This window comes from Cetorhinus maximus, chromosome 24 (assembly GCF_964194155.1).
Source record: "Cetorhinus maximus chromosome 24, sCetMax3.hap1.1, whole genome shotgun sequence".
Taxonomy (NCBI): Eukaryota; Metazoa; Chordata; class Chondrichthyes; order Lamniformes; family Cetorhinidae; genus Cetorhinus; species Cetorhinus maximus.
This window is the reverse complement of record NC_135902.1, coordinates 50,968,775-50,995,995: the sequence shown is the minus strand read 5'-3', so window position 1 is coordinate 50,995,995 and position 27,221 is coordinate 50,968,775. Positions and strand designations below refer to the sequence as shown.

At 40.1% G+C, this 27,221-nt stretch overlaps 1 protein-coding gene across 8 annotated transcripts in view; it reads right to left on the bottom strand.

Moving 5' to 3' along the window:
• cep112 (centrosomal protein 112) overlaps positions 1–27,221 on the bottom strand; it is a 432,841-nt gene that overhangs the window by 350,613 nt on the left and 55,007 nt on the right. For 5 of the 8 annotated variants that reach the window (XM_078529029.1, XM_078529028.1, XM_078529026.1 and 2 more), the window contains 2 exons: positions 26,017–26,041; positions 6,157–6,234 (listed from right to left, as the gene is read on the bottom strand). In XM_078529029.1, the coding sequence (XP_078385155.1) occupies positions 6,157–6,234; positions 26,017–26,041 (103 nt within the window). Of the gene's footprint in view, positions 1–3,959; positions 3,968–6,156; positions 6,235–25,944; positions 26,042–27,221 lie in introns of those variants that run through there. The other 3 variants (XM_078529025.1, XM_078529032.1, XM_078529033.1) reach the window with 3 other exon arrangements.

Sequence of the window (27,221 nt, the reverse complement as noted above, 5' to 3'; positions counted from 1 at the left end):
AGAGAGTCAGGTAGTCGAGGTGGGGGGCTGGTCAGGGGAAAGTCAGTGGGATGCAAGGGGCGAGGCAGAGAGGAGGTGGAGGGTCAGGGGACTCGAGGGCTGGGAGAGTCAGAGGGTTCGAAAGATGTTGGGGTTTGGAGGGTCACGGGGGTTCTCAGAGGACCTTGGGATAGAGTTGGGTGAGGGGGAGTGGGGTCAGTTGTATAGTTAACCAAGAGTTAGACATGGTTTTCTCTGTGTAATATTTCCTGGGTAACTCTCCAGGAGCCCTCCGAAGTCATCAACTCTAACTTGGAGTTGGAGACTTTTTTGGAGTTTCCCAGGGAGCCCATCAGAAGCTGAAACTTAGCAGGTAATTCCCGCAGACCCCTTGCGTGGGAACATCGGAGGGTCCCCTGGTGAACCGAGGTGCATCCTGTCTCTGACCATTCAGAGATTGGAAGATCTGGGCCATAGCTTTCTCTGTCAATGTTACTTCAGATAAACTTCAAAAGTTCATGTTTTAAATTTCTTCAATGTTTTTAAACAAAAGATAGTTCATAATGATTTAACATCTTCATAATATTAATGGTTTCCTAATTTTTAAATTTTTTTTTATATTTGTTCATGGAATGTGAGCATCGCTGACTAGACCAGCATTTATTGTCCATCTTTAATTGTCCTTGAAGTGGTGGAAATCTATGTAGTAGGTTCTATTCTAATCCTGCACAAGGAGCAAATAGTATTAAGAAATAGCAAATCGTGCCACACTCTGAATGTCCAATCTCGCTATTAATATTGAAGAAACATTTTGGGCTGTTTACCCTGACTGAGGAGTCTAGATCTAGAGGGCCACAGTCTCAGGATAAGGCATCAGCCATTAAAGATGAGGGGGAATCTCTTCACTCAGAGATTGGGAATCTTTGGCCAGAATTTCCCGGTCGGCGAGCGGGGGGGCGGGACCCGCTTGCCGACGCGTAAAATGACGCGCGATGACATCAGGCGGAACTCCCAACGTCACCGTGCCTAATTTAAATTTTCAGGTAGGCAGGGGCTCAGCAGAATCAGCTGTGCGCCCAATGACCTGTCAACGGCCAACTGAGGCCATTGACAGGCTCACTGAAGTAATTAATGGACCTGCCTGCCCAACCTTAAGGTTGGTGGGCAGGCCAGGAGCCCTGGCGGGTATTAAAAAAAGCATGAAACCTCATCCATGGGCAGGATGAGGTTTCATGTAGGTTTTAAAAAATGTAATTACACTGAATTTAAAAGTGATGGACGTGTCCCAACTCATGTGACAGTGTCACATGAGGGGGCATGTCAGGGAATTTTTTTTTTCTACTTTTAACATTTTTTTTACTGTAGAGCTGATCTCCCTGAAGCACTTAGCCTCAGAGAGATGAGTGCACTCCTTTGTGCGCATGTGTGAAAGAGCGCACTCTCGGCTCAGGGAATCCTCCCCTGCCCGCACAGGGAGCACATAGCGCTTCCGTGCAGATGTCACGCCGGGTGGGCCTTAATTGGCCCACCCATGTAAAATGGCGGTGCGCCCCCAATTGGGGGCGCCGATCGGATGTGCGCCTCCACACGCCCACTCTTAAACTTCCCCCCCAACGGGGGGAAAATTCTGCCCTTTGGAATTCTCTACCCCAGATGGCGGAGGATGCTCAGACAAGGAGCATTACCAAGGCTGAGGTCAACAGTTTTCTGGGCACCAAGGGAATCAAAGAATAAGGAGAGTGTAAAATAGAGTTGAGGTCAAAATTCAGCCATGATCTTTTTGAATGGCAGAGTAGGTTTGAACAGTTGAATGGTCTACTCTGATTTCTTGAGTGCTTATGCTATCAGTTGTGCACTCATCCTCTCAGCTTTAAAATAATTATATTCTTTAAACTTGGAATAGAGGGAATCTGAATGTGAATTCTGCAGTTAAAATTAAGAGGGGAGGGGCTTGCTGTGATTGACAGAGTGCAAACAAGCAGCAAAAAAAAAAGCACAATTCAATAATTGAAGCTCTCACAATTGTTCAATTTGATCCCCAAGATCCATAACCAAGAATAGGCCTTTGGAAAAAGATTTCAACTGTGGACAAACCAAATCAAGTTTACAAACGTATTTCAAAAAGCTTTTGATCAGTTTCTGCTATTTGTCAGTGCAACTGGTAGTTCTGAAGAACTGACCAAGTTAATTGCTCAGTTTTGTGATGCTTACTCATTTTCAAAGGTTTTGTAGCAACCTGCCCCTGGCCACAAAGTCAAAGCCCCAAAGTCACAATCAACAATATACCACTCAACTCAGTTCAGAATTTCGGCTATCTAGGGAGTATCCTTTCCACCTCCACCACATTGGATGATGAAATCACCCATCACCTTACAAAAATAAGCTCAAAATTTGGCAGATTCACCCACAGGCTTTGGAGAAAGCATGGAGTATGTCTCAAAACAAAGATCAAAGTTTACCAGGCAGTGGTTCCCACATCACTTCTCCATGACTATGAAGCACAGATAACTTACTGGCGTCACAAAGCAATTAGGTGCATTCCATCTTTGCTGCTTAAGATCTTTCTGTAACATCGAGTGGAAAGACAAAATCCCTAACACTGAAGATCTTGCAAGATGCTGTATAACTAGTATCAAGAGAATGCTCATCAGAGCCGGCTCCGCTGGGTCGGACATGTGGTTTGCATGGAAATTCTTGCATACCAGAGGCAGTATTCTATAACCAGCTGAGCATGGGAACCTGCACCATAGGACCCTCCAAACTCAGGGTGCAAAAAAAAAGCCAATCCCAGGGCCTATAAGTTAGATGCCAAAATATGGGAGAAAAAAACAATCCTGGACTGATCCAAATGGAGAAGTGTGTCATCAAGCAATCTCAACATTTGAGGACGACAGAGTCAGTTCCCTACAGGATAAGCAAGCACGCCACAAAGCCAGTGGCTTGACTGCCACCTCCAACAGTGATTTCATATGTATTTTTTGCAATCGGATTTGTAAATAAAGATTTGGTTTAACATCAAGTGAGATGACACCAGCCTAGACAGTGAACATTTGGTCTCCTTGCTGAACACTCATTCAGGGAAGTGAAGGAAAAATCCATCATCATTCATTTATCATTACTAACCACCAGCTGCAGGCTTATTTGTAACTTAACAAATAAGAGTTTATGATAATTAACATTGAAATGTATCATAGTTTCACTCATTTGCATACCTGCTATTGTGGAGAAACTTGGGCATCGTGAAATCACAAAAGGGGCCTTTGACAAAGGGATTTTTCACCGTACTTTGAAATTGAATTTATTGTTTACACTGGTTGATGAAACAATAAGAAGGGGCCAGAGACTCAAGATCATTTCCCTAAGAATGAAGGGGTAGGAAGATTTTGTTCTCCCCCACTGAGCATTATTACGACAAGGAACGCTTTGCCATAAGTGACAATTGAAACAAGACTTAAAATAACAATAACTTTCACTTGTATAGCACTGTTAACATGTAAACATCCAAGACACTTCATGGGAGTGTTATAAGACAAAAATTAACATTGCTAATAAGTCACAAATAAAATATCCCTTGTTCTAACTGATTAGACAATACTGCTATTGATATTATATGCTGCAAGTCTTCCATTTTTAGATGCATTTTATTTGATAATCATGTTAAATGATAACTAATTAAGTATTTCAAAAGGAAAAGTATAAAAGGATGCAGCAAAATCAGATTACAGTAGATATCTCCAGTTGAAGAACTAGAACAAGCACACACAACAAATGGCTTCCTTCTGTGCTGTAATTGCTATGATTCTATATAAGAAGATACTGGGACAACAATGCACTGCATCAAATGTTATCTTGAATCCTTAATTCTCCATACAATGAACTCCTGACGTCAACCAGGATCTGACAGAAACAAGGAGTAGAGGTTGGCTGTTTTTCTAACAGGGAGGGCAGGTAAAAAAGGAGGGTGAATAGCTACTAGCTACCTTAGTAGTTGACAATACAATGACATTGGCAGAACCTGAAAGCAGGTCACCTTCTTGGCTTCACAGCTGGGAAAGGAACAAGGCATGTGGTTGTCAAGGAGGAATATGCTTTCTTCCCTTCAATTTCCTCCCTGCCTCTTCTGAAGCTGTCAACACTTGCCAAGGTATGGTTGGTCATCTGCCAGGACCTCACCAAAGTGAAGGGGAACATATTAAAAGAACAAGGGGAATACTTTGAAAACATATACATGTACCATCATATGTAGTAAGCACTTATGAATTTCCTTTTACTGAAGGAATAATGAATGCCTGAGAATGACACATCTGTCCTCTAATCAAAGAGTTCAATTCTAAACCACAAAAACAAAGCTCAAGCTGTTCATTACTATCCTTTGAACCCTCCGATTAGAGATTATGCTTCCTGGTATTTGTTTGTATTTTTGTATACGCACACATTTTCATTTAGTTGTTGGCTCCTTATCCTGTTTTTTCTAGTGATGACAGTGTTTCCCTGACAAATGCTGATGTTTAATTAAGTAGATTAGTCAAAGTAGATAACGGAGAATGAATAATTTTCAGCCCATCACTGATTGCCAGGATTTACTGTAGTTGGTATATCCTCTCTTGATTTTAAATGCTGACGCCATGTTTTTTTAATTAGATGGATATACTTAAAGCCTGCCTGGCTTTTGTGGTTTACTTTTTTTATGACAATCGTGATATTTTACTGTCACAACCAAACCTGCAATTATAAAAGTTACAAAGAGATTGCAATTCTCTTACATACTTTTATAACAGATGTAGCCTTCTGCCCCTCTGCAGTCCAGTACATTTCCCAGGGTAGTTCAGTGCTGCAGCTGTTTGTGGTGTCGCCTTCACTGACTACTGAAATGACTTTGAAGTTTATAGAGGCCAATACCAATCTATTTGCTCTCATGCAAAGCCACAACTAAAGGATATGGGATGACTGTACTCACTTTGATCTGTTTATTACTAATATTGTATTCTCAATTGAGTTAGTCACTGAACTGCAAAGCTATTGTGTGGCTATTGGTTACTCCATTTATGTGACGAACCAGAAACTTGACAAAATGCCGAGAATTTAGAAGAGGTTTTAACCGTTTGCATGATTATTGAAGTTTGTTATCCTGAAGACAATTTCAAGGAAAGTGTGACAAATTTAATTCAAAAGTCAAAATATAAGCTTTATTGAACCACAAAATTAAAATGTATTAGCAATGATTTTTTAAAAATCACCCAAAATCTGAATTGCACTCCCTGACGCGATTGCTGTAGTAATGGTAGAGCTGAGACACCCAATCAGTCTTCCTTGCTTCAAGTGCACCCTCTGTAGGTGAAATTTCCTGATTCTTCAATGAGTTATTTGACAACAAAGTATGCTAAAATATACAGAAAGGAAAGAGAGTCATGGAAATGAGGAAAGATCATTCCTGCATGAGGGGAAGCATAAGGGAGGCATATCGTATCATACCTAAAAAGGGCAAATATAGAGCAGAACCTAGAATAGCCAAGGAAATGTCTGAATGCTAAACCATCCTGTCATCTGAAATGACAGAAGACAACAAAAAGGATGAACACTATAATATTTCCGAATGAAAATCCTCAAGTAATCGAAGTTAATCTAACTTAAGTAACGTGTATAGAGTCTTGGTTGGACCACATTAGGAATACTGTGAACAGTTCTGGTCTTCATATTATAAAAATGATTTAGAGGGAATGGAGAGTGTGCAAAAAAAGTTATACCCATCAGAAAAAAAATTAAACATGCTGGGGCTCTTTGCTCTAGATAAGACTGAGGGGTGACCGATACAGATCTTAAAGAGATTATGAAAGAGTGGATCAGGTAGACATAGAGAAGGAAGTTTCCACTTACAGGAGAGACCAGAACCAGGGGCCATAAATATAAGACAATCATAATAAATCCAAGAGGGAATTCAAGAGAAAATTATTTACCCAGAATGTGTAACTCAACTCCACATGGAGCAGTTGAGGCAAACAGCATAGCTGAATTAAATGGAGAAGGAATAGAATGATATTTTGATGGGGTGAGATGAAGAAGGGTGAAAGGTTCATATGGAACATAAAATCAGCATGGATCTGTTGGACCAAATGACCTGTTTCGCGATTGTAAATACTATGCAACTACGTAAACTAAAAGGAGACAAAGAGAACGTACCCCAAGATTCCAGCTATTTAATCTTGCTTCAAAGTCACTCTCATCAGAAGATGCAACTGGCCTGGGTTCAGAAACCACCTGGAAATACAATTTAAATAAATTTTACACTAAACTGTCATGAAACAAAGGGTTTCAAAGTGAAGAACAAAACTAAATCCTTTCAGGTACTTTTTATATAAATTACTTTGTTGAAATTTGAAAAAGTGAAAACCAGAGTCAAAAGCTTGATCTTTAGGCATTACTTTGAACAGGTTATTTTCTCATCACTGCCCACACCGCAGTGGTAAGCCTGTTTTTGCCATTTAATTAGATCATGGCTGATTTAGTTCTTCAAATTCATTTATCCTCTTTTGACAATCTCCCTTGATACACCTGCTTAACAAAAATCTATCCTTCTCATGCTTGAAAGTTTCAACTGATTCCAGCATCCACAACCTTTTGGTTAAAAGAATTCCAGATTTCAACTAGCCTTTGTATGAAAAAGTCTTGATTTCACTCCTAAATAGCTAGCTTATACCACCTTGCACAACCGAAGGCATTGCGACAGGACATAGACAGGTTAGCAGAATGGGCAGACAAGTGGCAGACAGAATTAAATAAAGTGTGAGATGATGTATTTTGGCAGAAGGTATAGTGAGAGGCAATATACACTTAATGGCACAGTTCTGAAGAGAATGCAGGGACCAAGGGACATGTACATAGATCTTTGAAGATGACAGGATATATCAAGAGAGTAGTTAACAAAGCAAATGAGATCTTGGGCTTCATAGAAAGAAATATTGAGCACAAAAACAGGGAAGCTATGCTAAACGTCTATAAAGCTCTGGTTAGATCACAACTACGGTTTTGTGTCCAGTTCTGGTCACTACACTTTAGGAATGACGTGAGCGTCTCTGAGAGGGTGCACAGGAGATTTATCAGAATAGCTGGGATTGCTCTCCTTAGGGCAAAGGAGGTTGAGGGACGATCTGATAGAGGTGTACAAGATTCTGACAGGTTTAGACAAAGAAAAGCTGACCCTATTAGCTGGACTAGGGGGCACAGATCACAGATTTAAGGTTTTGGGCAAGGGATGCAGGGGGTGGAGGTGGGAGGGGTTGTATGTGAGGAAGAATTTTTTTGTAATGACCTGGAACTCTCTGTCTACGAGGATGGTGGAAGTGGAAATGATCAATGATTTCAAAAGAAAATTGGATGAGCACTTGAAGGAAATGAAGTTACAAGGCTTCAGGGATAGAGCAGAGGAATGGGGCTAACTGAGTTGCTTCACAGAGAGCTAGCTTAGACTCGATGGGCAGAACAACCTCCTTCTGGTGCCACAATGACTCTTTGATTTCCCCGTCCATCAGAGGAAATGGATCTCTGTATATAGTCTGTCAAAACCCATCATTTTAAAGAACACATTTAGATCACTCCTCAACCTTCAAAACTCAAGGCAATGCAAACCATGTTTATGCAAAATGTCTCCAAATTTTAACCATTTAAGCCCCAATATCATTCTGATAAATCTGTGCTGCATCCCATTCAACATACCATTCCTGGGATTCAATGCCCAAAATTGAACATATTACTCCAAATGGGGATCTGATCAAGGTTCTGTGCAACTGAACCGTCACTTCCTTGGTTTTGTATTATAACCCCATTCAGATAAAGACCAAGTATTTCATTAGCTTTTTTTAAATTAATTTTCCAGAAATCAATACTGTCGTAAGCAATGCTGCTTCCAATCAAGAGGATTTTCTCCAAGAACCATGATTATAAAAACTCCAAAAAAGAAAGACTTGCATTCACATAGTACCTTTCATGACTGTCAGATGCGTCAAACACTTTACAGCCAGTGAAGTATTTCTGTAGGAAACACGGTAGCCAATTTGCACACATCAAACTCCCACTAACAGAAATGTGATAACAACCAGATAATCTGTTTTTGTGATGTCGATTGAGGAATAAATATTGGTCAGGACACCGTTGATAACTCACCAGATCTTCTTCAAAATATTGACATGGGATCTTTAATGCTTATCTCAGCAGGCAGATGGAGCCTCGGTTTAACGTCTCATCCAAAAGACACTCCCTCAGAACTGCATCAGAGTGTCAGGGTTGATGTTTGTGCTCAAGCCCTGGAGTGGGATTTGAACCCAGAAGCTTGTGGCTCAGAGGCGAAAGTGCTACCAACTGAACAGTGGCTGATGCACAGTTTAAAATGTGCAAATGCCCTAGTAAGCCCGTTTCCCCCTCAGATCTCTGATCCATTTGTTCCTTTGAACATTTTCAGTTGAAATGCATTTTCTTTTTTTCTACTCTATTCCATGGAGATAACTGTATTCCCTTTATTGAATGTAATAGTTAAAGCTAGAATGTTGGAGAATTAGGAAGAACATAAGAACAAAACTTAACAGAAAGATGGTGTTGCAGAGGAAAAGAAAGGAGCTACACGATAGTGAATTAAAGGAACGCAGGAAATAGAACTAAAATTAAATAACAATAAACTATATAGAACAAAGACCATCAAAAAAAGAGCATCCATCCAAAGAAAAACTTGAAAGCAAAACAGGTGTGAAAAATAAGTTCAGTAAGGAATAGCACGTGGCCATGGAGAAGAAAAAGAGAAAAAATCAAAGGGTTGTAAATGAAACAAGGATTAGCAAACATACATCTGAAAATATATTTGGCATGAAAATGAAATAAACAAACCAACCAAAAAAATGTAGACCAAAGGGGAGGAAACCTCAAGCCACAAATTTGGCAAAGCGTTGGATTCATTAAACCACTTCAGTGGAGCTCCAGAGTGGCATGGCTATTTCAGCAGTTTACCAATCAACAGCCAGTGCATTTACATGGGAGCTGGGAAGTACAGTTGAGTTAACACAAACTCCAATCATCCCTAGGGTGCATTAGCATTAATCCCTGGTTAGTGCAATGAAAGTCTCCACAGTTGTATCCTAAGTAAAGTGATCAAGGTATTCTTCAGCTATGTTCCTAATAAATTCAAAAATAAATCTTCACCATGTTGTTAACCCAACTCAGAGGCCAGAAGTAATGGAAGGGGTCAACAACAGTGCTATAAAGTGGCACTTGCTTAGCAATAACCTGCTCATCGACACCCAGTTTGGGTTCTGCCAGGACCAAACATGGTTCAAACATGGACAAAAGAACTGAACTGAGAGATTTCAATCTGACAGAAGCTGATAATGTTGGATATTGTTTGGACTTCAAGTGAACTTCAACCTGCATCTTCCACACAACATTTCTGACAAGGGGTAATCAGTTACTGTGTAACAGTCATCAATATAATTGCACAGAGATGACAAAATTTGAAAATATGGAAGTGGATCCAAAAATAGTCCTCACTGAATTTAGGACCCTTAAAACTCTTCGGGCTGTTCAGCAATTTGATATTCATCTAAGGATGTTGAAAAAATTGGGGCTCTGTCAGACGAGCCACTGGTTCATCACATTGCTCATCACTGAAGTGTGTCATTTTTCCCTGTGGACTGGAGGGAAACACGTGGTACCTATATTTAAAAAAAAGAGTAAATTGGAAATCATTAGTTTAACTTCAGTTACAGGCAGATATGTTTTGAAATCAACAAGGGATAAGGCCATAGTCGTTTTAGAGATGAGTATTACACCACCAGTTAACAAAATGACTGTAGGAAAACAGCTAGCAAATATTGGTTTCGTGATTGAATTTGAGAATTGGTTTGAGAGAGAAAAGTTCCTTGGTTTGTGACTGTCCTAAGTAAGGCAAACTTTGTAGGGATGCAAAATAAATTGGGCACAGTAAATTGGGCCGAGTTGCTAATGAGTAAGAAGTGTTCAAAATGTTTCTTTGGTTCAATACAAAACGGCAAATGCCTAAGAAAGGCAAAAGTTCCACATGTGCAGCTGAGTAAGAAACAAGGTAAGGGACAGTATTAAGCTAAAACAGGCTTATACAAATGCATGGAAAGTAGAAATCCACCAGACTGGGAGAGGCATAAAGATCAAGGTTTATAAAGAGGAGCAACAAGGGAGTATGAACAGAAACTTGCAAGAGTAATCAAAGCTAACAGTAAAATTTTTCAGAAATATATCAAGAGAAAGAGCAGCAAGGCGGGGGGGGGAATGTCAGCCATTGAAAGACAGATGGAGTAATACTATGATGATCAAGATGGCAGATTCTTTGTAGGCGAAAATCATGGGAAAGCTTGTCCCTATGGTAGTCGATTTAATCATTGGTGACTGAAGAGGCCAATTCTTGATCTGCAGGCTCTTGAGCAGTTGGGGCATGTCACTGCTGGTTTGGAGAAGTTCTGGTACTAGTTGTCCATGCCTTTCTTCAGCAGCCTCACGGCTGTTTGTTTCAAACTTGCAGGTTGTTTTCCCGGTTGTTGGGTGCCAGCTGTCTATGTTGGCAGCCTCCTGCTACCACATCTGTTGGTCAACGTCAACCAGAGGGAGCAGTCTTTTGGACTGGTCTTTGAAGCGTTTGTAAGGTGCGTCTTAGTCTTGCTTACAGTAGCATAGTTCACCATAAAACACTGCTTTAGGCATTCTAGAATGCTCCATGTGTGACAGGTGTCCTACCCAATGAAATTGGCATTGTAAGAGAATACATTCAATGCTGGGCAAATTGGCTCTTCTGAGGACTTCATTGTTTGTGATATAATCCTGCCATCTGATGCTCATAGTGGATCAAAGGCAGATAATAGGTAATAAGGAAATGGCAGACTTATAAAGTGTCAACCATAGTTCAGTTGCTGGTCTCCAAATCAGAAGATCATGGATTCAAGTCACACTCCAGGGACTTATGCACAAAAAACTAGGTTGACACTCTAGTGCCATACTAAGGGAGTGCTGCACTGTCAGCTGCACCGCCTTTCGGACGGGGCATTAAACTGAATCCCATTCTGTCCTCCCAGGTGGGTGTAGAAGATTGCATGGTTTTACCGCAATAAGAGCAAGAAAGTTATACCCAGTGTCCTGGACGATATTTATTCCTTCATCAATGTCACTAAAACAGGTTATTTGGTCATTTTCACATTGCTGTTTATGGGAGCATGAAGTGCACATATTAGTTGCCAAGTTTCCTACATTACAACAATGGCTACACTTAAAGTTCTTCAGTGGTTGCAAAACTTTTTTGGATGTTCAAAGTTTGTGAAAGGCACAATATCACAGAGTCATTACGGCGCAGAAGGTGGCCATCTGGCCCATCATAACTGCACCAGCTCTCCAAATGGACAACTCACCTAGTTCCATTCTCTTGCTTTCTCCCCATAACCCTGCACATTGGTTTGTCTCAAATAATAGTCTAGTTCCCTACTGAATGCCTCATTCGAACCTGCCTCCACCACACTTTCAGGCAGTGCATTCCAGACTCTAACCACTAACTTCATGAAAAAGTTTTCCATATATCATTGTTGCTTCTTCTGCTAATTACTTTAAATCAATGCCCTTGTTCTCAATCCTTGCACGAGTGAGAACAGTTTCTCCCTTTCTACTCTGTCCAGACCAAACCCCTCATGATTTTGAATACCTCTATCAAATCGCCCCTCAGCCTTTTTTTCCTCGAAGGAAAACAGTCCTAATTTCTCCAATTTCTCTTTATAACTGAAGTTCCTCATCCCAGTGACCATTCTCGTGAATTTTTCCTGCACTCTCTCAAATGCCTTCACCATCTTTCCAAAAATGCGGCAGACAGAATTGGACGCAATACTCCAGCTGAGGCCAAACTAATGACTTATACAAGTTCAACAGAACCTCCTTGCTCTTGTAATCCATGCTCCTATTAATAAAGTCTAGGATATTGTATGCTTTATTAACTGCCCTCTCAACCTGTCCTGCTACCTTCAAAGACTTATGCACGTATTCACAGGCCTCTCTGCTCCTGCACCCCCTTCAGAGTTACACCCCCTATTTTATACTGGGCTCAATGTTCTTTCTACAAAAATGAATCACTTCACATTTCTCTGCACTGAACTTCATCTGCCACCTTCCACCAACTTGTCTCTGTCCTTTTGACTATCCACCACAAAGTTCACATGCTTCTAAGTTTTGTATCATCTGCAAACTTTGAAATTGTGCCCTGTACACCAAGGTTTAGGTCATTGATATATATCAGAAAAAGCAAGGGTCCCAACATTCTTCTCGGGGGAACTCCACTACAAACCTTCCTCCAGCCTGAAAAACATCCATTAACCATTATTCCCTGTTTCCTGTCACTCAGCCAATTCTATATCCATGTTGCTACTGTCCCTTTTATTCAATGAGCTATAACTTTGTTCACAAGTCTGTTGTGCGGTACTGTATCAAACGCCTTTTGGAAGTCCATGTACACCACATTAAACAGCACTGCCCTCATCAATCTTCTCTGTTACTTCTTCAAAAACCTCCAGCAGGTTAGTTAAACACAATTTTCCCTTAAGAAATCCATTCTGGCTTTCCTTAATTAACCTGCACTTGTCCAAGTGACTATAAACTTTATCCCAAATTATTATTTCCAGAAGTTTCCTTTCAACCGAAGTCAAACTGACTGGCAATACCACAAGACTTGAGATAAAGGGTATTTGCCATTTTGCACTGTAGGACCTCAATATAATTGAATCTGTGGGGGCAAAATACCTCTTTTTCCAACAGTATTTTAGTTATTATCAGGATTCCATAAACAAGCTGAGCCAGTCGCCACTCACCATGACCTAGGCCTAGTGACTGTGAAATAAAATTCTCTCTTGGCAACACAAAACATCCGCACAAAATAACAAGCAACTCGGAGCTTTTATTTATTGGTTTGAACTGCATAAAACACTGATAAGAGCCTTCTATTCACGCTTCCCTGTTGTTTTAAATTTTCAATCCTAGTTTGCACAGTGCACCCTTGTTATTGTAGTTCACAAGATACTTAGATGAGGAAGGCTATTAAGCATATCCATCCCAAACTCCCTCCATTGCAGTATCTAATTGTTTCTTAAATGATTCTGATGTTTTCATCTTCAGAACAATTTGGCAGTGTTGCTGCTTTAGTAAAATGGTCTAAGGGGCTATGCTGGAGTGTTACCAAATAAAAGTTGACATCGATCGAAGGAGGGGACTTAATGACAGGTGACCAAAAGCTTGGTCAAAGAGGTAATTTTTAAAAAGGCTCTTAAAAGAAGAGAGAGGTAGGGAGACAGTGATGTTGAGAGAGAGAATTCCAGAATACAGGGCATACACAGCTGTATCTTTCATCATTAATGTTTACCAAGTGAATTAAACTGTTTGATACATTCTTGCTCAGTCAACTGTTATTAAATAAGTTACTTAAAAAATAATTTCATTATTTCAGGAAATCACCAATTTTGCACTATGGATTTAACTTTGAGATGCAAAAATGAGACATCGGAGTTCACTCTTTGAAAGGTGAAACAACCCATGCTAAACACAGGATTTTAATTGCGTAGATAGATGTGAGTTTTCTTTAAAACTTCTATAGTTAAGTGATGGCATAAAATGATAGAGGGCTTCACAGGCAACATAAAATAACACACAGGATCCCACAGACTTTTGAGTTCTATTAGATGAAAGTGCAGCATTCCAAGGTCTACATTCAAATGAGGAATATGAGAGTTTAAACACAAAACGTCAACTTTACATAACCTTTTTATTTGATAAAGGTTTGAAAGTTAAGGATCACCGGAGGTGGTAAGACACTGGTCGGGCAGCCACAATTTCCCACACAGCAAGCTCCTGATCCCAACTGTCCCACAGGGAAGTCTCTACATTGAGTATCATGCCTTTCCCACAGTTAAAGCAAGCAGTAAAATTATTTGAGGTGATTAACACCAAGACACTCTGGTGCACTTTCCAATGGTTGCGCTGAAAACCAGTATTGATATAAATTCAGAAAACACTGGAAATACTCAACAGGTCTGGCAGCATTTGTGGAGAGAGGATAGAGTTAACAGTTCAGACTGACTTTCTGATGAAAGCTCATCGATCTGAAACGTTAACTCTGTTTCTCTCAGCACAGGTGTTGCCTGACCTGCTGAGTAATTCCAGCATTTTCTGTTTTGTTTCAGATTTCTAGCATCCACAATAGCCTGCTTTTTGACATAAATTCACTTGCCCTTTCAAATAGAAAAGACAATTCCATATAAGGTTTAGCACCTCCTGAGGGTGACAGCCATGGAAGTTAGTGGTCAAGGTCTGAGGCCTAGCTGCCAGGTATTGAAAAAAATGGCTTCAATTTTGAAGACATTAAACTGGAGATTTGGTTCAATCAGACCTTCCAGGCAGGAAAGACAATTGGAGTGTGTAACAACAATCAAGGACAGATACTAGATTTTTCATAATATTTTTAACAGGAGTATGAAATTGGGAGGTGGTAACATTTGAAGGAATTCACAAGTGCAGAAGACACAAAAGTGGGACAAAAAAATCAATTGGGTAACAAATTGAAAGTCACAGCCCAAAGTTTATAGGTTTTGGAGGCTCTGTAAACTGCTATTTTGCAACATTATAACGTCAGTATCAAATAATTCAATGCCCTTGCTCTTTAAGATCCTCCAGTACTGTAGATCTCAAAGGTCTAAGCGTCTAATCCACTGTCCTCGCCTCCCTCAATTTGCTCCAAGTGATTATTTTTAGCCAAGAGTGTCAGCTTGGTTCAATGTTAGCACACTCACTTGAGTTAGTAGATTGCGGGTTCAAGATTCATCCCCAAGACCTGATTACATAATCTAGGTGTCACTGCAGTGCTACGTTTCTATCTGTCTGATGAGATGTTACACCTAGGTCTCATCTGCTCTCTAAAAGATCCCATTGCATCAGTCAATGAAGAACAGAGAGGTCCCCCCACCTTGTGGCCAACATTAATCTTTTAATCAACATGAAAACAGATTAGCTCATAATTTATCTAATTAAAACTTATGGGACCATGCTGTGCCCAAATTGGCTGCCACGTCAGCTGACATAACAGTAACAACAGCCAGTTATTAATTTGATGTGAAGCTCTTGGGACATTCCTTTGATGTGAAAAGCAACTTTTAAATGTAAACTCCTCCTTACTTTCTTGGCATATACATTCCACATCATTCATGGAGCATTTTAAATGCAAAAATGGCTGAATTTTAATTGTAGAAAGCATTTTGACCCCCAGCGCTAACAGTGCAAAACCCCAGGGCACTAAATATAGAGAATTGTTTTTAAAAGTTCAAAAGGAACTATTCTATCAATTAATTTACAGTCAACGCGAATCTGCCTTCCTGTTGCCACATTTACGTCAGAAAGCTGGGAAGAAGAGAGGTGGGTAAACATAATCAGTTTTCAGTGGTTTCATTTTTAAATTAGACAGAGAAAAATAAAATTATGATCTTTATTTATAATGGTTCTAAATCACTCCCGCCAGATGGACTTACATTAATAAAATGTAATGAGCTCAACAGCAGTTGTCCTGATTTTCAATAATATTTAAGAATTAATGAAATCACTGAGGAAAGCCTGAAAACATAGTTGTACGTGCTTTGGAGTGCTATCATTGCAAATCATGTTTTAATTCCACCATTGAAGATTATTTACAGCTAACATTTTAAGTGCATATAAACCAAAATGAAGGGGAACTATCTACATGAAGGATCTCGATTGCATGGGAGAAATATGACTGATAGAAAAGCAGATTTTATACTGTAAATTAAATATTAACCATGTCACAGCAAGCCTAAGACGTACGATACAGCATTTTCCAATCGATTTGGTAGCAAAAATGATCCTCAATGGAGTTCATTTTATAAGGTAGATAGCGTAGTCTATATAAACAATCATAAATCGTGCCTTCAAACTTATATTCACCATCAATGAATCATCTAAATTGGTTCCATTATCTACTTTGGTTGAGAAAATTAAAAATAGGAATAGAAGTCCTCCAATTTGAACGATTAAATGAAATATAGCACGCATGGGATGCAGGATTCCCTTTAAATTGTGCCATTTTGCCAGGTACAATTAATGGATATACATTTGCAAAAGTACAAACAAGCAGGGTTTGGATGAGATTATTAATGTTCAGCAAATGTATTCAGTTAATAAGAATTTCTTAATAACAAGGCTAATCAAGTTGTGGGATGGTTCTCAAGGGCATTTTACTAAAGTTCAAAACAATTTATTTTTATCCGATATAACTCATTGGCAAGCCCATATTTAGAATGCTGTGTTTAAGTGCTCAAAAAACTCTGTGGGTAAATACATCACACAGTTTGGTACTAAATATACAGGCCAAAAAGATTTCTAATTCAATTACTAATCTGCGCTGGGTAAAAAGACAACAGTATTTTGTCCTTTAACAATTGGGGAACATTTCTATACCTTACGTCATGAACTTCAGCAAAAATTAAAAGTAAAATGGAAGTTGCTGTTCATCCACAAAATATCAACATGTGAATGAAACCCAGAGCTCTGATATATAAATTTCTCAAGATAAAGTGGCTTTGTTCTAGGTGCAGATACACACACACACACACACACACACACACACACACACACAACTATGCAAAACACATAATTTGGGAAAAACTGCATCACATCATTCTACATAGAATAAGATTCATTGTATCTGGATAATAATCTGGAAACTTCCCTCGATGCCTCAAGTCAAATTGAATCATTTGAACTCCAAGGCTTGAGCACAAAAACCCAGGCTGACACTCTAGTGCAGTGCTGAGGGTGTGCTGCATTTAAGGGATGCTGTCTTTTGGATGAGATGTTAAACTGAGAACCTTTCTCTTGCCTCAGTTGGAGGTAAACAGTGCGATTTTGAACAGCAGTAAGTTAACCCCAATAGTTTGGTCAATACTTAGCCTTTAATCAACATCACTAGAAAAAAAGTGATCGCAGTGGGCTTTATGGGAGTTTGCTGCGTGCAATTTAGCTGCCATATTCCCTACATCACAAGAGTAGCAACACTTCCAAGCACCTCATTGGCTATGAAATGTTTTGGGGTACTCTGAGGGTCTATAAAGGCAAGTTCTTTCCTTTTAAGTTGATAAGAAATCATGTTGCTCAGGTATGTGATTGCATCAGAAAGTTGATGGAAACCTATTTTATTTAAGTCCCACAGATCAGCAGACTACATATCACAGAATCACTAGTTTTTTACAGTGCAGGAGGCCATTCAGCCCATCATGACTGTACCGGCTCTCCAAATAAGCATTATGACTCAGTGCCGTTCTCCTGCCTTTTCCCTGTAACCCTTTCTATTTAAATAATCTTCTAATGCTTTCTTGAATACCTCTATTGAGCCTGCCTCCACCATACTTCCAGGCAGTGCATTCCACACCCGAACCACTCACTGTGTGAAAATGTTTTTTCTCATATCGCATTTGCTTTTTTGGCAAATCATTTTAAATCAATGCCCTCTCATTCTCAATCCTTTTATGAGCAGGCACAGTTTCTCCCCATCTACTCTGTCCAGCCCCCTCATGGTTTTGAGCACCTCTATCAAACTCCTCTTAAGCCTTCTCCTCTCCAAGGAGAACAGTCTCAACTTCTCCAATCTATCTTCATAACTTAAGTTTCTCATCCTTGGAACCATTTTTGTAAACCTCTTCTGTACTGTCTCCAATGTGTTCATATCCTTCCTAAAGTGTGGCACCCAGAACTGTACACAATACTCCAGATAAAAGCAAAAAACTGCGGATGCTGGAAATCCAAAACAAAAATAAAAATACCTGGAAAAACTCAGCAGGTCTGGCAGCATCTGCAGAGAGGAACACAGTTAACGTTTCGAGTCCGTATGACTCTTCAACAGAACTAAGTAAAAATAAAAGAGAGGTGAAATATAAGCTGGTTTAAGGGGGGGTGGGACAAGTAGAGCTGGATAGAGGGCCAGTGATAGGTGGAGATAGCCAAAAGATGTCACAGACAAAAGGACAAAGAGGTGTTGAAGGTGGTTGAAGGTGTTGAAGAATACTCCAGCTCTGGTCTAAGTAGTGTCCTATACAAGTTCAGCATAACCTCCTTGCTCTTGCAATCTATGCACCTATTAATAAACCCTAGGATACTGTATGCTTTATTAACTGCTCTCTCTACTTGTCCTGCCACCTTTAATGACTTACGCACGTATACATCCAGGTCCCTCTGCCCCTGCAATACCTTTAGAGTTATACCCCTTATTTTATATTGTCTCTCCATGGTCTTCCTACAAAAATGAATCACTTCACACTTCTCTGCATTGAACTTCATCTGCCAACTATCTGCTTACTGCACCAACTTGTCTATAAAACACAGATAAAAACAAAAAACTGCGGATGCTGGAAATCCAAAACAAAAACAGAAACAGAAATACCTGGAAAAACTCAGCAGGTCTGGCAGCATCGGCGGAGAAGAGCACAGTTGACGTTTCGAGTTCTCATGACCCTTCAACAGAACTAAGTAAAGATAGGAAAGGGGTGAAATACCGACCTCTGGGGAACTCCACTACAAACCTTCCTCCAGCCCAAAAAGTATCCATTAACCATTACTTGCTGTTTCCTATTACTCAGCCAGCTTTGTATCCATGTTACACAAACACAGACACAAGAACAGAAAATGCTGGAAAAACTCACCAGGTCTAACAGCACCTGTGGAGAGAAAAACAGAGCTAACGTTTCAAGACCTGCTCTAAGAGGAGTCATACAGACACGAAGCATTAACTCGGTTTTTCTCTACACAGATGCTGTTAGGCCTGCTGAGCTTTTCCAACATTTTCAGTTTTTGTTTCAGATTTCCAGCATTCGCAGTATTTTGCTTTTATCTTTGTATCCATGTTGCTGCTGTCCCTTTTATTCCATGAACTATAACTTTTTCACAAGTCTGTTATACGGCACTGTATCAAATGCCTTTTGGAAGTGCATGTACACCACATCAACAGCATCTGTGGTTGCGGCTACACCACATGGACTGCAGCGGTTCAAGAAGGCAGCTCACCACCACCTCCTCGAGGGCAACTAGGGATGGGCAATAAATGCTGGCCCACCCAGTGAAGCCCACATCCCATGAATGAATAACAAAAAAATTACCCTCATCAACCCTCTCTGTTACCTCTTCAAAAAACTTAGTTAAACATGATTTTCCCTTGAGAAATCTATGCTGGCTCTTCCTAATCAACTCACATTTTTCCATGTGATTACATATTCTATCCTGAATAACTGTTCCTAGAAGCTTTCCCACCACCGAAGTTAAACTGACTGGTCTGCAATTGTTGGGCTTATCCTTACAACCTTTTTTGAACAAGGGTGTAATGTTTGCCATTCTCCAGTCCTCTGGCACCTCCCCTGAGTTTAGGGAAGACTGAAAGGTTATGGCCAGTGCCCCTGCAATTTCCACTCTCACTTCCTTCAATATCCTTGGATGCATCTCATCCAGTCCCAGTGCCTTGCCAACCTTAAGTACCGACAGTTTATCCAATACCACCTCCTTATCAGTTTTGAACTCTTCTAGTGACAGAGTTTACTCCTTTGGCACCTTGGCCTGGGTAGCATCTGCTTCCTTGGTAAAGACAGATGCAAAATGTTTATTTAACACCTCAGTCATGCCCCTTGCCTTCATGTGTAAATCCCCTTTTTGGTCCCTAATCGGCCGTACTCCTCCTTTTACCACCATTCTACTATTTATGTGCCTATAGAAGACTTTGGGATTCCTTTATGTTGGCTGCCAGTCTTTTCACATAATCCCTCTTTGTTTCTCTTATCTGCTTCTTCACCTCTCCTCTGAACCTTCTGTATTCAGCTTGGTTCTCAATTGTATTTTCTACCTGACATCTGTCATAAGCACACTTTCACTACTTTATCTTAATTTATATCTCCTTTTTCATCCAGGGAACTCTGGATTTGTTTTCCCTACCTTTCCCTTTTGAGGGAATTTACCTTGACTGTGCCCAAGCCATTTCTTCTCTGAAGGTAGCTCATTGTTCAGCTACAGTTTTTCCTGCCAACCTTTGGTTGTAATTCATCTAGCCCAGCTCCATTCTTGCCCCATTGAAGCTGGTTCTCCTCCTGTTAATTATGCTTACTCTGGATTGCCCATTGTTCTTTACTACCGTCATCCTAAACCTTATGATACAATGATCACTGTCTCTTAAATGTACCCCCACTGACATTTGATCTATTTGGCCCATCTCATTTCCAGGAACCAGGTCTAGCAGTGTCTCCTTTCTTCTTGGAATTGTTCTACTGCTGTAGAAAATTCTCCTGAACACACTCCTGTCCTTCTCCGACCTTTACACTGCCGCTATCCCAGTTTATAGTCAGGTAAAGTCCCCCATTATAACTACCCTATAATTCTTGCACCTCTCTGTAATTTCCTTGCAGATTTGTTTCTCTACATCCTTCCCACTAGCTGGAGGCCTGCAAGCTACACTGAGCAATGTAATGGGATCAGTTCTAAAGAGCATTTCAATCCCTTCTAGACTAATTCTATCTTTATTGTCTCAGGCTAAACATTGAAGTCAGGAAAGAGGAAAAGATGAACAGAAACATTCATAACAAGTCTATATCCTGGAACTCCCAATCTAACAGCATTGTGGCAGTACCTTCACTATTAGGACTGCAGTGGTTAGAGAAGGAGGCCATGACCTTCTCAAAGGCAACTGTCAGTGATGAATTTCCAAGAATGGAAATTTTTTTAAAACTCCAGCAGAAGAAGAAAATGTTATCAGTTCAGCCAACCGTTTCCTTACTGTACAAACAGCACCCATATAAAAAGTGCATACAGTTTGGGACACCCTACCTTCAAAAGTATATGGTAAATTCTAAGAAGAATGGAGAGAATAATTCAAGTACTTGTTGCTCTAAATTATCAAGAGGCACTCTAAAAGAAAATTTCTTTTTATTGTCAGATTGGCTCAGTGTATTCTTCTCTGAGACAGATGGTTGTGGGGTCAAGCTCCACTCCAGAGATTTGATAATAAGATTGACATCAGTGCAATACTGAGTGCTGGTGTTTTGGAGGTACCACTTTTAGAATAAGGCTTAAACCATGGCCCAGTCCATCGTCTGTGGAAGGTGTAAAGATGTCACTGCGGTTTTCAAAGAAAAGCAAGGATGTCCTCCTGGTGGCTGGCCAAAATTTATCCCTCATCCAACAACATAAAAGCAGATTACCTGGACATTTATTATTCATTGCTGTTTGTGGGACTTTGCTGTTCACAAATTGGCTACAAGATTTGCGGACATTGCATACATGTCTATGCTTCAAACATAATTTAATGACTGTAAAATACTTGCATCTTGAAGACTTCAATAATGCTATATAATGCAAGTTTTTCCATCTTTCTATTGAATTAAAACTGAAGAAAGTCTAGAAATTAGAACTGGTTTCCCCCATCTGCCTAATAAACACTTGGAAGAGATTTCTAGCAAATGCATTTCATCCTGTCAATTAGCTCCTTAAAAAAAAAGCAGCTTAAATGTCTGCTTATGAGTGTGATTGGGTTAAAAGGCAGGTATTATTAAGCAGTTCCCTTATGACAACAAGATGGTTCCTATAACTAAATAATTATATTTTCTAATGCTCTTATAATCCTAACCTCAGAAGTTCCAGTCCTGGTGTTTCCCACAGCAGGCATCTCTGCATCAAATCCCAATTTAATGCCCACATTTGCTGCATTATCATCAGCTCTGTGCTGCAGACTGTCATTCACTGGGATCTGGATACACCCTCTTCAAACTCACCTCGCTTTGATCTCTTACAACAACCTGAAAAGTGACTTGAGTGCTATCAGTCTAGCCCAATTCAAGCCAAGCCGACATCCTAGAAGTGAAGGGCAGAGTTTTAACTGACCACCACTCAGATCCCAAGCACTTAAAATCCATCAGAAATCATGCCATAATACTCATTTAATTAAAGTAGTATGGTAAAATACCACTCACCTACTGAACAACCCAGCCTCAGGTTCGATACATTTAACTACAATGCTGTCATGAAGCTATTAATGTATATAATATTTTGGAAAATATTTTTCTTTTAAAATAGAGGTTTAGTCTGCGGGTGTATCTTAATTAGATTAAAGCCAGCTAGTCTGGGTGCTTTGATGGGTACTAGTTTTGCGTGTATTTGCATTTTCTGAATAGAGCATTCAAGAAGTGGGGTGAAAATTGATGCCTTTCTAGCAGCTACCAAGCAATGTGTTTATATTACTAATAAAGTTGGTACTATGAAAGGGGTTTTATTGTTAGAGGTTTAGTTCAGAGGTTGTCGATACAATGAGAATTAACATTCAATGGGGCTGGTAGGTATAACTTCAGTAGTATTCGGGTGTGCAGAGCAGAGGCAATGTGAGATCAAAAGGAAGCTGCAAGCCTCCAACTGGCTCCACAGGAACAAAGTGAAAGAATCTCACTTTGCATTTGTAAGGTGAAAATGCTTTCCCTGGTGTTTGGTTAAGTCTATGGGTTGCTGTTGCCTTAATGGAGATTAGTTTGGGAATTAGTTAGAAGTTACGATAGTAGTAATTTATAGCCACGTGTACATATATTTTAACCTGTGTAAATTAATAAAACGTTTCATTTAATTTAATGTAAAATCTCGAGAACTAGTGGTCTGATTCCTGCATTTAGAGTCGCATCTCAAACATAACACTTGAAATTATAGGTTATGACAGTTGTTTAAAGTTTCCCTCTGGGATTATTAAATAACTCCGCTTTACCAACTGCATTGGTCATAACAATACTTAACTTTGTCTGTCCTTCCCTCACTCCAATCACACACACAAGAGACAGGATTAGATAACTTCTGAAAACCCTCTCTGATGAAAGGTCACAGACCTGAAACATTAACTCTGTTTCTCTCTGCAGATGCTGCCAGCTTTGCTAAGTGCTTCCCGCCTTTTCTGTTTTTGCCTCTTTATAAAGTAATTGGTAAGCAACAAAATGCTTTCAATTCCACCCCCCCCAGGTAAAGTGACAACATAAATTGCGTTTTTAAAGGGATGTCACAAATTCCAACCATGTACAAGCTATTGTTTGATGAACTCATACAGAAAGTGTTAACAGCACCAGCAATGATGTCCACTGTGAACCACGCTTTTGTTCAAAATACTAGCAGTACACCACAACAAAGCTTTGATTTGTACTTCTTTTAAAATTCATTCAGCGGGTGTGGATGTCGCTGGTTGGGCCAGCATTTATTGCCCATCGCGAGTTGCCCTTGAGAAGGTGGTAGTGAGCTGCCTTCTTGAACCACTGCAGTCCATGTGGTGCAGTTACACCCACAGTGCTGTTCGGAAGGGGATTCCATGACTTGACCCAGCGACAGTGAAGGAACGGCAATATATTTCCAAGCCATGATGGTGAGTGGCTTGGAGAGGAACTTCCAGGTGGTGGTGTTCCCATGTATCTGCTGCCTTTGTCCTTCTAGATGGTAGTGGCCATGGGTTTGGAAGGTGCTGTCAAAGGAGCCTTGGTGAATTCCTGCAGTGCATCTTGCACACACTGCTGCTACTGTGCGTCAGTGGTGGAGGAAGTGAAAATTTGTGGATGTGGTGCCAATCAAGCGGGCTGTTTTGTCCTGTCCTGGATGGTGTCAAGCTTCTTGAGTATTGTGGGAGTTGCACTCATCCAGGCAAGTGAGGAGTATTCCATCATATTCCTGACTTGTAGATGGAGGACAGGCTTTGGGGAGTCAGGAGGTGGGTTATTCGTTGCACGATTCCTACCTCTGACCTGCTCTTGTAGCCACAGTATTTATGTGGCTACTCCAGTTAAATTTCTGGTCAATGATAACTCCCATTGATAGTGGGGGTTTCAGTGATGATAATGCCATTGAAAGTCAAGGGGTGATGGTTAGATTCTCTCTTGTTGGAGATGGTCATTGCCTGGCACTTGTGTGGCGCGAATGTTACTTGCCACTTGTCAGCCCAAGTCTGGATATTGTCCAGGTCTTGCTGTATTTAGGCATGGACTGCTTCAGTATCTGAGGAGTCATGAATGGCGCTGAACATTGTGAGATCATCAGTGAACATCCCCACTTCTAACCTTATGATGGAAGGAAGATCATTGATGAAGCAGCTGAAGATGGTTGGGCCTAGGACACTACCCTGAGGAATTCCTGCAGTGATATCCTGGAGCTGAGATGATTGACCTCCAACAACCACAACCATCTTCCTTTGTGCTAGGTATGACTCCAACCACTGGAGAGTTTTTCCCCTGATTCGCATTGAGTTCAGTTTTGCGAAGGCTCCTTGATGCCACATTCAGTCAAATGCAGCCTTGATGTCAAGGGCAGTCACCATCACCTCACCTCAAGAGTGCAGCTCTTTCGTCCATGTTTGAACCAAGGCTGTAATGAGGTCAGCAGCTGAGTGGCCCTGGCAGAACCCAAACTGGGCGTCTGAGCAGGTTAATGCTAAGCAAGTGCCGCTTGATAGCACTGTTGATGACCCCTTCCATTACTTTACTGATGATCGAGAGTAAACTGATAGGGTGGTAATTGGCCAGGTTGAATTTGTCCTGCTTTTTGTGTACAGGACATACCTGGGCAATTTTCCATATAGCTGGGTAGATGCCAGTGTTGTAGCGAGAAACCTTTTCTGAAGAGTTGCATCTCCTTTAATTCCTGCAAAACCTGGAAAACATTAGCTTTGTTTTCTTAAAAATATATTCTTAGCCCTACCCATTAATCATTCCACACCCCATTCTTGGTTACATGACAATATCAGACTTCTCCCTATATCAATCTACAAACACCAAGAGGTGCATAATCTGCCTTCTAATTTTCCCACCCCATCCACTGCCTCCACTGAGCAATAGCCCTGTGACATTCAACCAGGTTTGGCAATCCACCATGGGTGGGGGGAACCACAGGGTGTGAACTAGCAACTGTGTTGTATAGTGCAGTGGTACTCCAAAAAATGATACTGTGCCCTAATCTTAAAATTTATGTCAACTGGTCTTCTGCACAATTGAGAAATATACAAAACCATAGACCATTTTTAAATCCACAGTATTTCAGAGACAAGAGAAAAAGTTTTAGGCTCCTTTCATTTTCCATGCAAAATGTGACCTATCCACAAAGTATAAGCAACTACATCTCCTACTTATTTTAATATTCGGATATTAGGCAGGTAGTGCCAACTGAGAACTACTCTGTTGTATACTCCTCTACATCTATAAAGTAGAAGGTAGCCGCTTATGCACAGTAGAAAGTAGCCCCTTCAATAAGGGCAGAAATTCCTGGAAATCCATAAGATTTACTTAAAACATTAGCCTATTTTTTCTCTTTTCTGCCCAACACTGTGTACGTCCAAAATTTCCTGATTTTTATTTCATGTTTCCAGAATTTTTCTACAGATCTCCTGTAAGTAACCTTAAGTACACACAGGGTGTGTTTTACGGTGAAATTAAAAACAAAGAAAGCTGTGCTAAGTATCAACATGCTGGTGATTTAATAATCAAGTTTTTAATCTTCAGACATGAAAAGTTACTTTAAAAAAAACATACAACATCAGCTCCCCTGACTACAAACCCAATTCTGACTGCATCCCAAGAGAAGTTTGGCACGTTGACTTTCCTCTACATGGTGATGTTAAATTTTGGCTTGATGTATGAGTTGAAGGAGTGTCCCTTCATCCCGGTGCTTGATAAGTCAGCCAAGCAGCTCATTTGACATCAATCAACATGTTCATGGCCAGTACCATCACCTTCCTGAAGATGATTGCCTGGAATCATGTGCATGTTCATATCATGGATGCCAGTGCATGGAGTATTAATAAAAGCCTAAAGAGAAACTCCTAACAAATTACAATATTATACTAAAAGAATACAACATTAGAAGTGAAACACCTGCACTCATTTATCTTACTGTTATGTTAGCGGTTATATTTTCTTCATCTGATCTACATGTTGGACTTTCTGAACATGAACGTGATGTTACCTTGCCATTGTACGTGTGTCTTCGCCTGTAACAAAACCACAAAATAGTAACAATCAGTATTCCAGGAATGTAAATTGCACAGCTCAGAAACATAGGGGTAATGATAACCATCTTATACAGGGGAACACCTATATACTGTCACCATGTTTGAATGATACAGGATTATATTTAATAACTAAAATATGTCTTGCAAGTCAAATGATGGTCATGATAAGAACAGCTTTGAGTTGTTGCAAAAAAAAAATACCCAATTATCAAATGCAGGTTGCAATATTTTATGGCTCACTTTCAGTTTGTAAATGAGTTTCTCCCTTACTTTACTTTTACTCCCTCCATTTGATAACAATCATCATTCTTGCCACCAGTCCATGTACAGACACTGCAGCCCTATAGTCAGCCAACATGAACACGAGCTAAACAGCATCCAATTGGTCTAGATAGCATTTCCCTACTACTAATCCATACGGGAAAGCAACTCGCCTCCACTCAGTGTTGTGCTCCAACAGTTCAGGCTGGGATTGTGAAGGTGGTGTATGAAAAATTATGGCCTTACATCCTTTCACTCCACCAGACTGCATACCTGAAACATCTGCAATAATTATTTTCATATGCTTGTACCATAATCTGCATCATGTCAGTATTTGGTAATTCTCAGGACTCCACTTTCTCACCGTTATTTGTTAAAACATCTGTATTTTCTTTCAGAAATCAGTTTATCAAAAAAGATTAGTGGAATCCTGTACCTTTCTAAGGGAATTCATGTGCACATTATTTGAATAAGGAAAATATAGGTTTGCTATTGAATATTTCGGTTCTAAATAAAACAAGAACAGCACCTCCAATATATTCTACAACAAAAATTCCCCAAATAAGTTCTAAATCTCAACTTTTGTCATCATGGAGATGGTAGTGAGCCTTCTCCTATTTCTCACCTACATGGTGCCCTTCAGTGACATCATCTGAAATCATAGTGTTAGTTTTCGTATGTACACTGACAAAACCCAGCTCTACCTAACCACCATCTCTCTCAACTCCCCCACCGTTGCTAAATTATCAGTCCGCTTATTCAACATCCAATGCTGGATGACGAGAAATTTCCTCCAATTAAATTTTGGGAAGACTGAAGCCATCGTTTTCAGTCCCTGTTCCAAACTCTGTTCCCTTGCTACCGATTCCATTCTGGCAAAATTCTGAGATTAAATCAG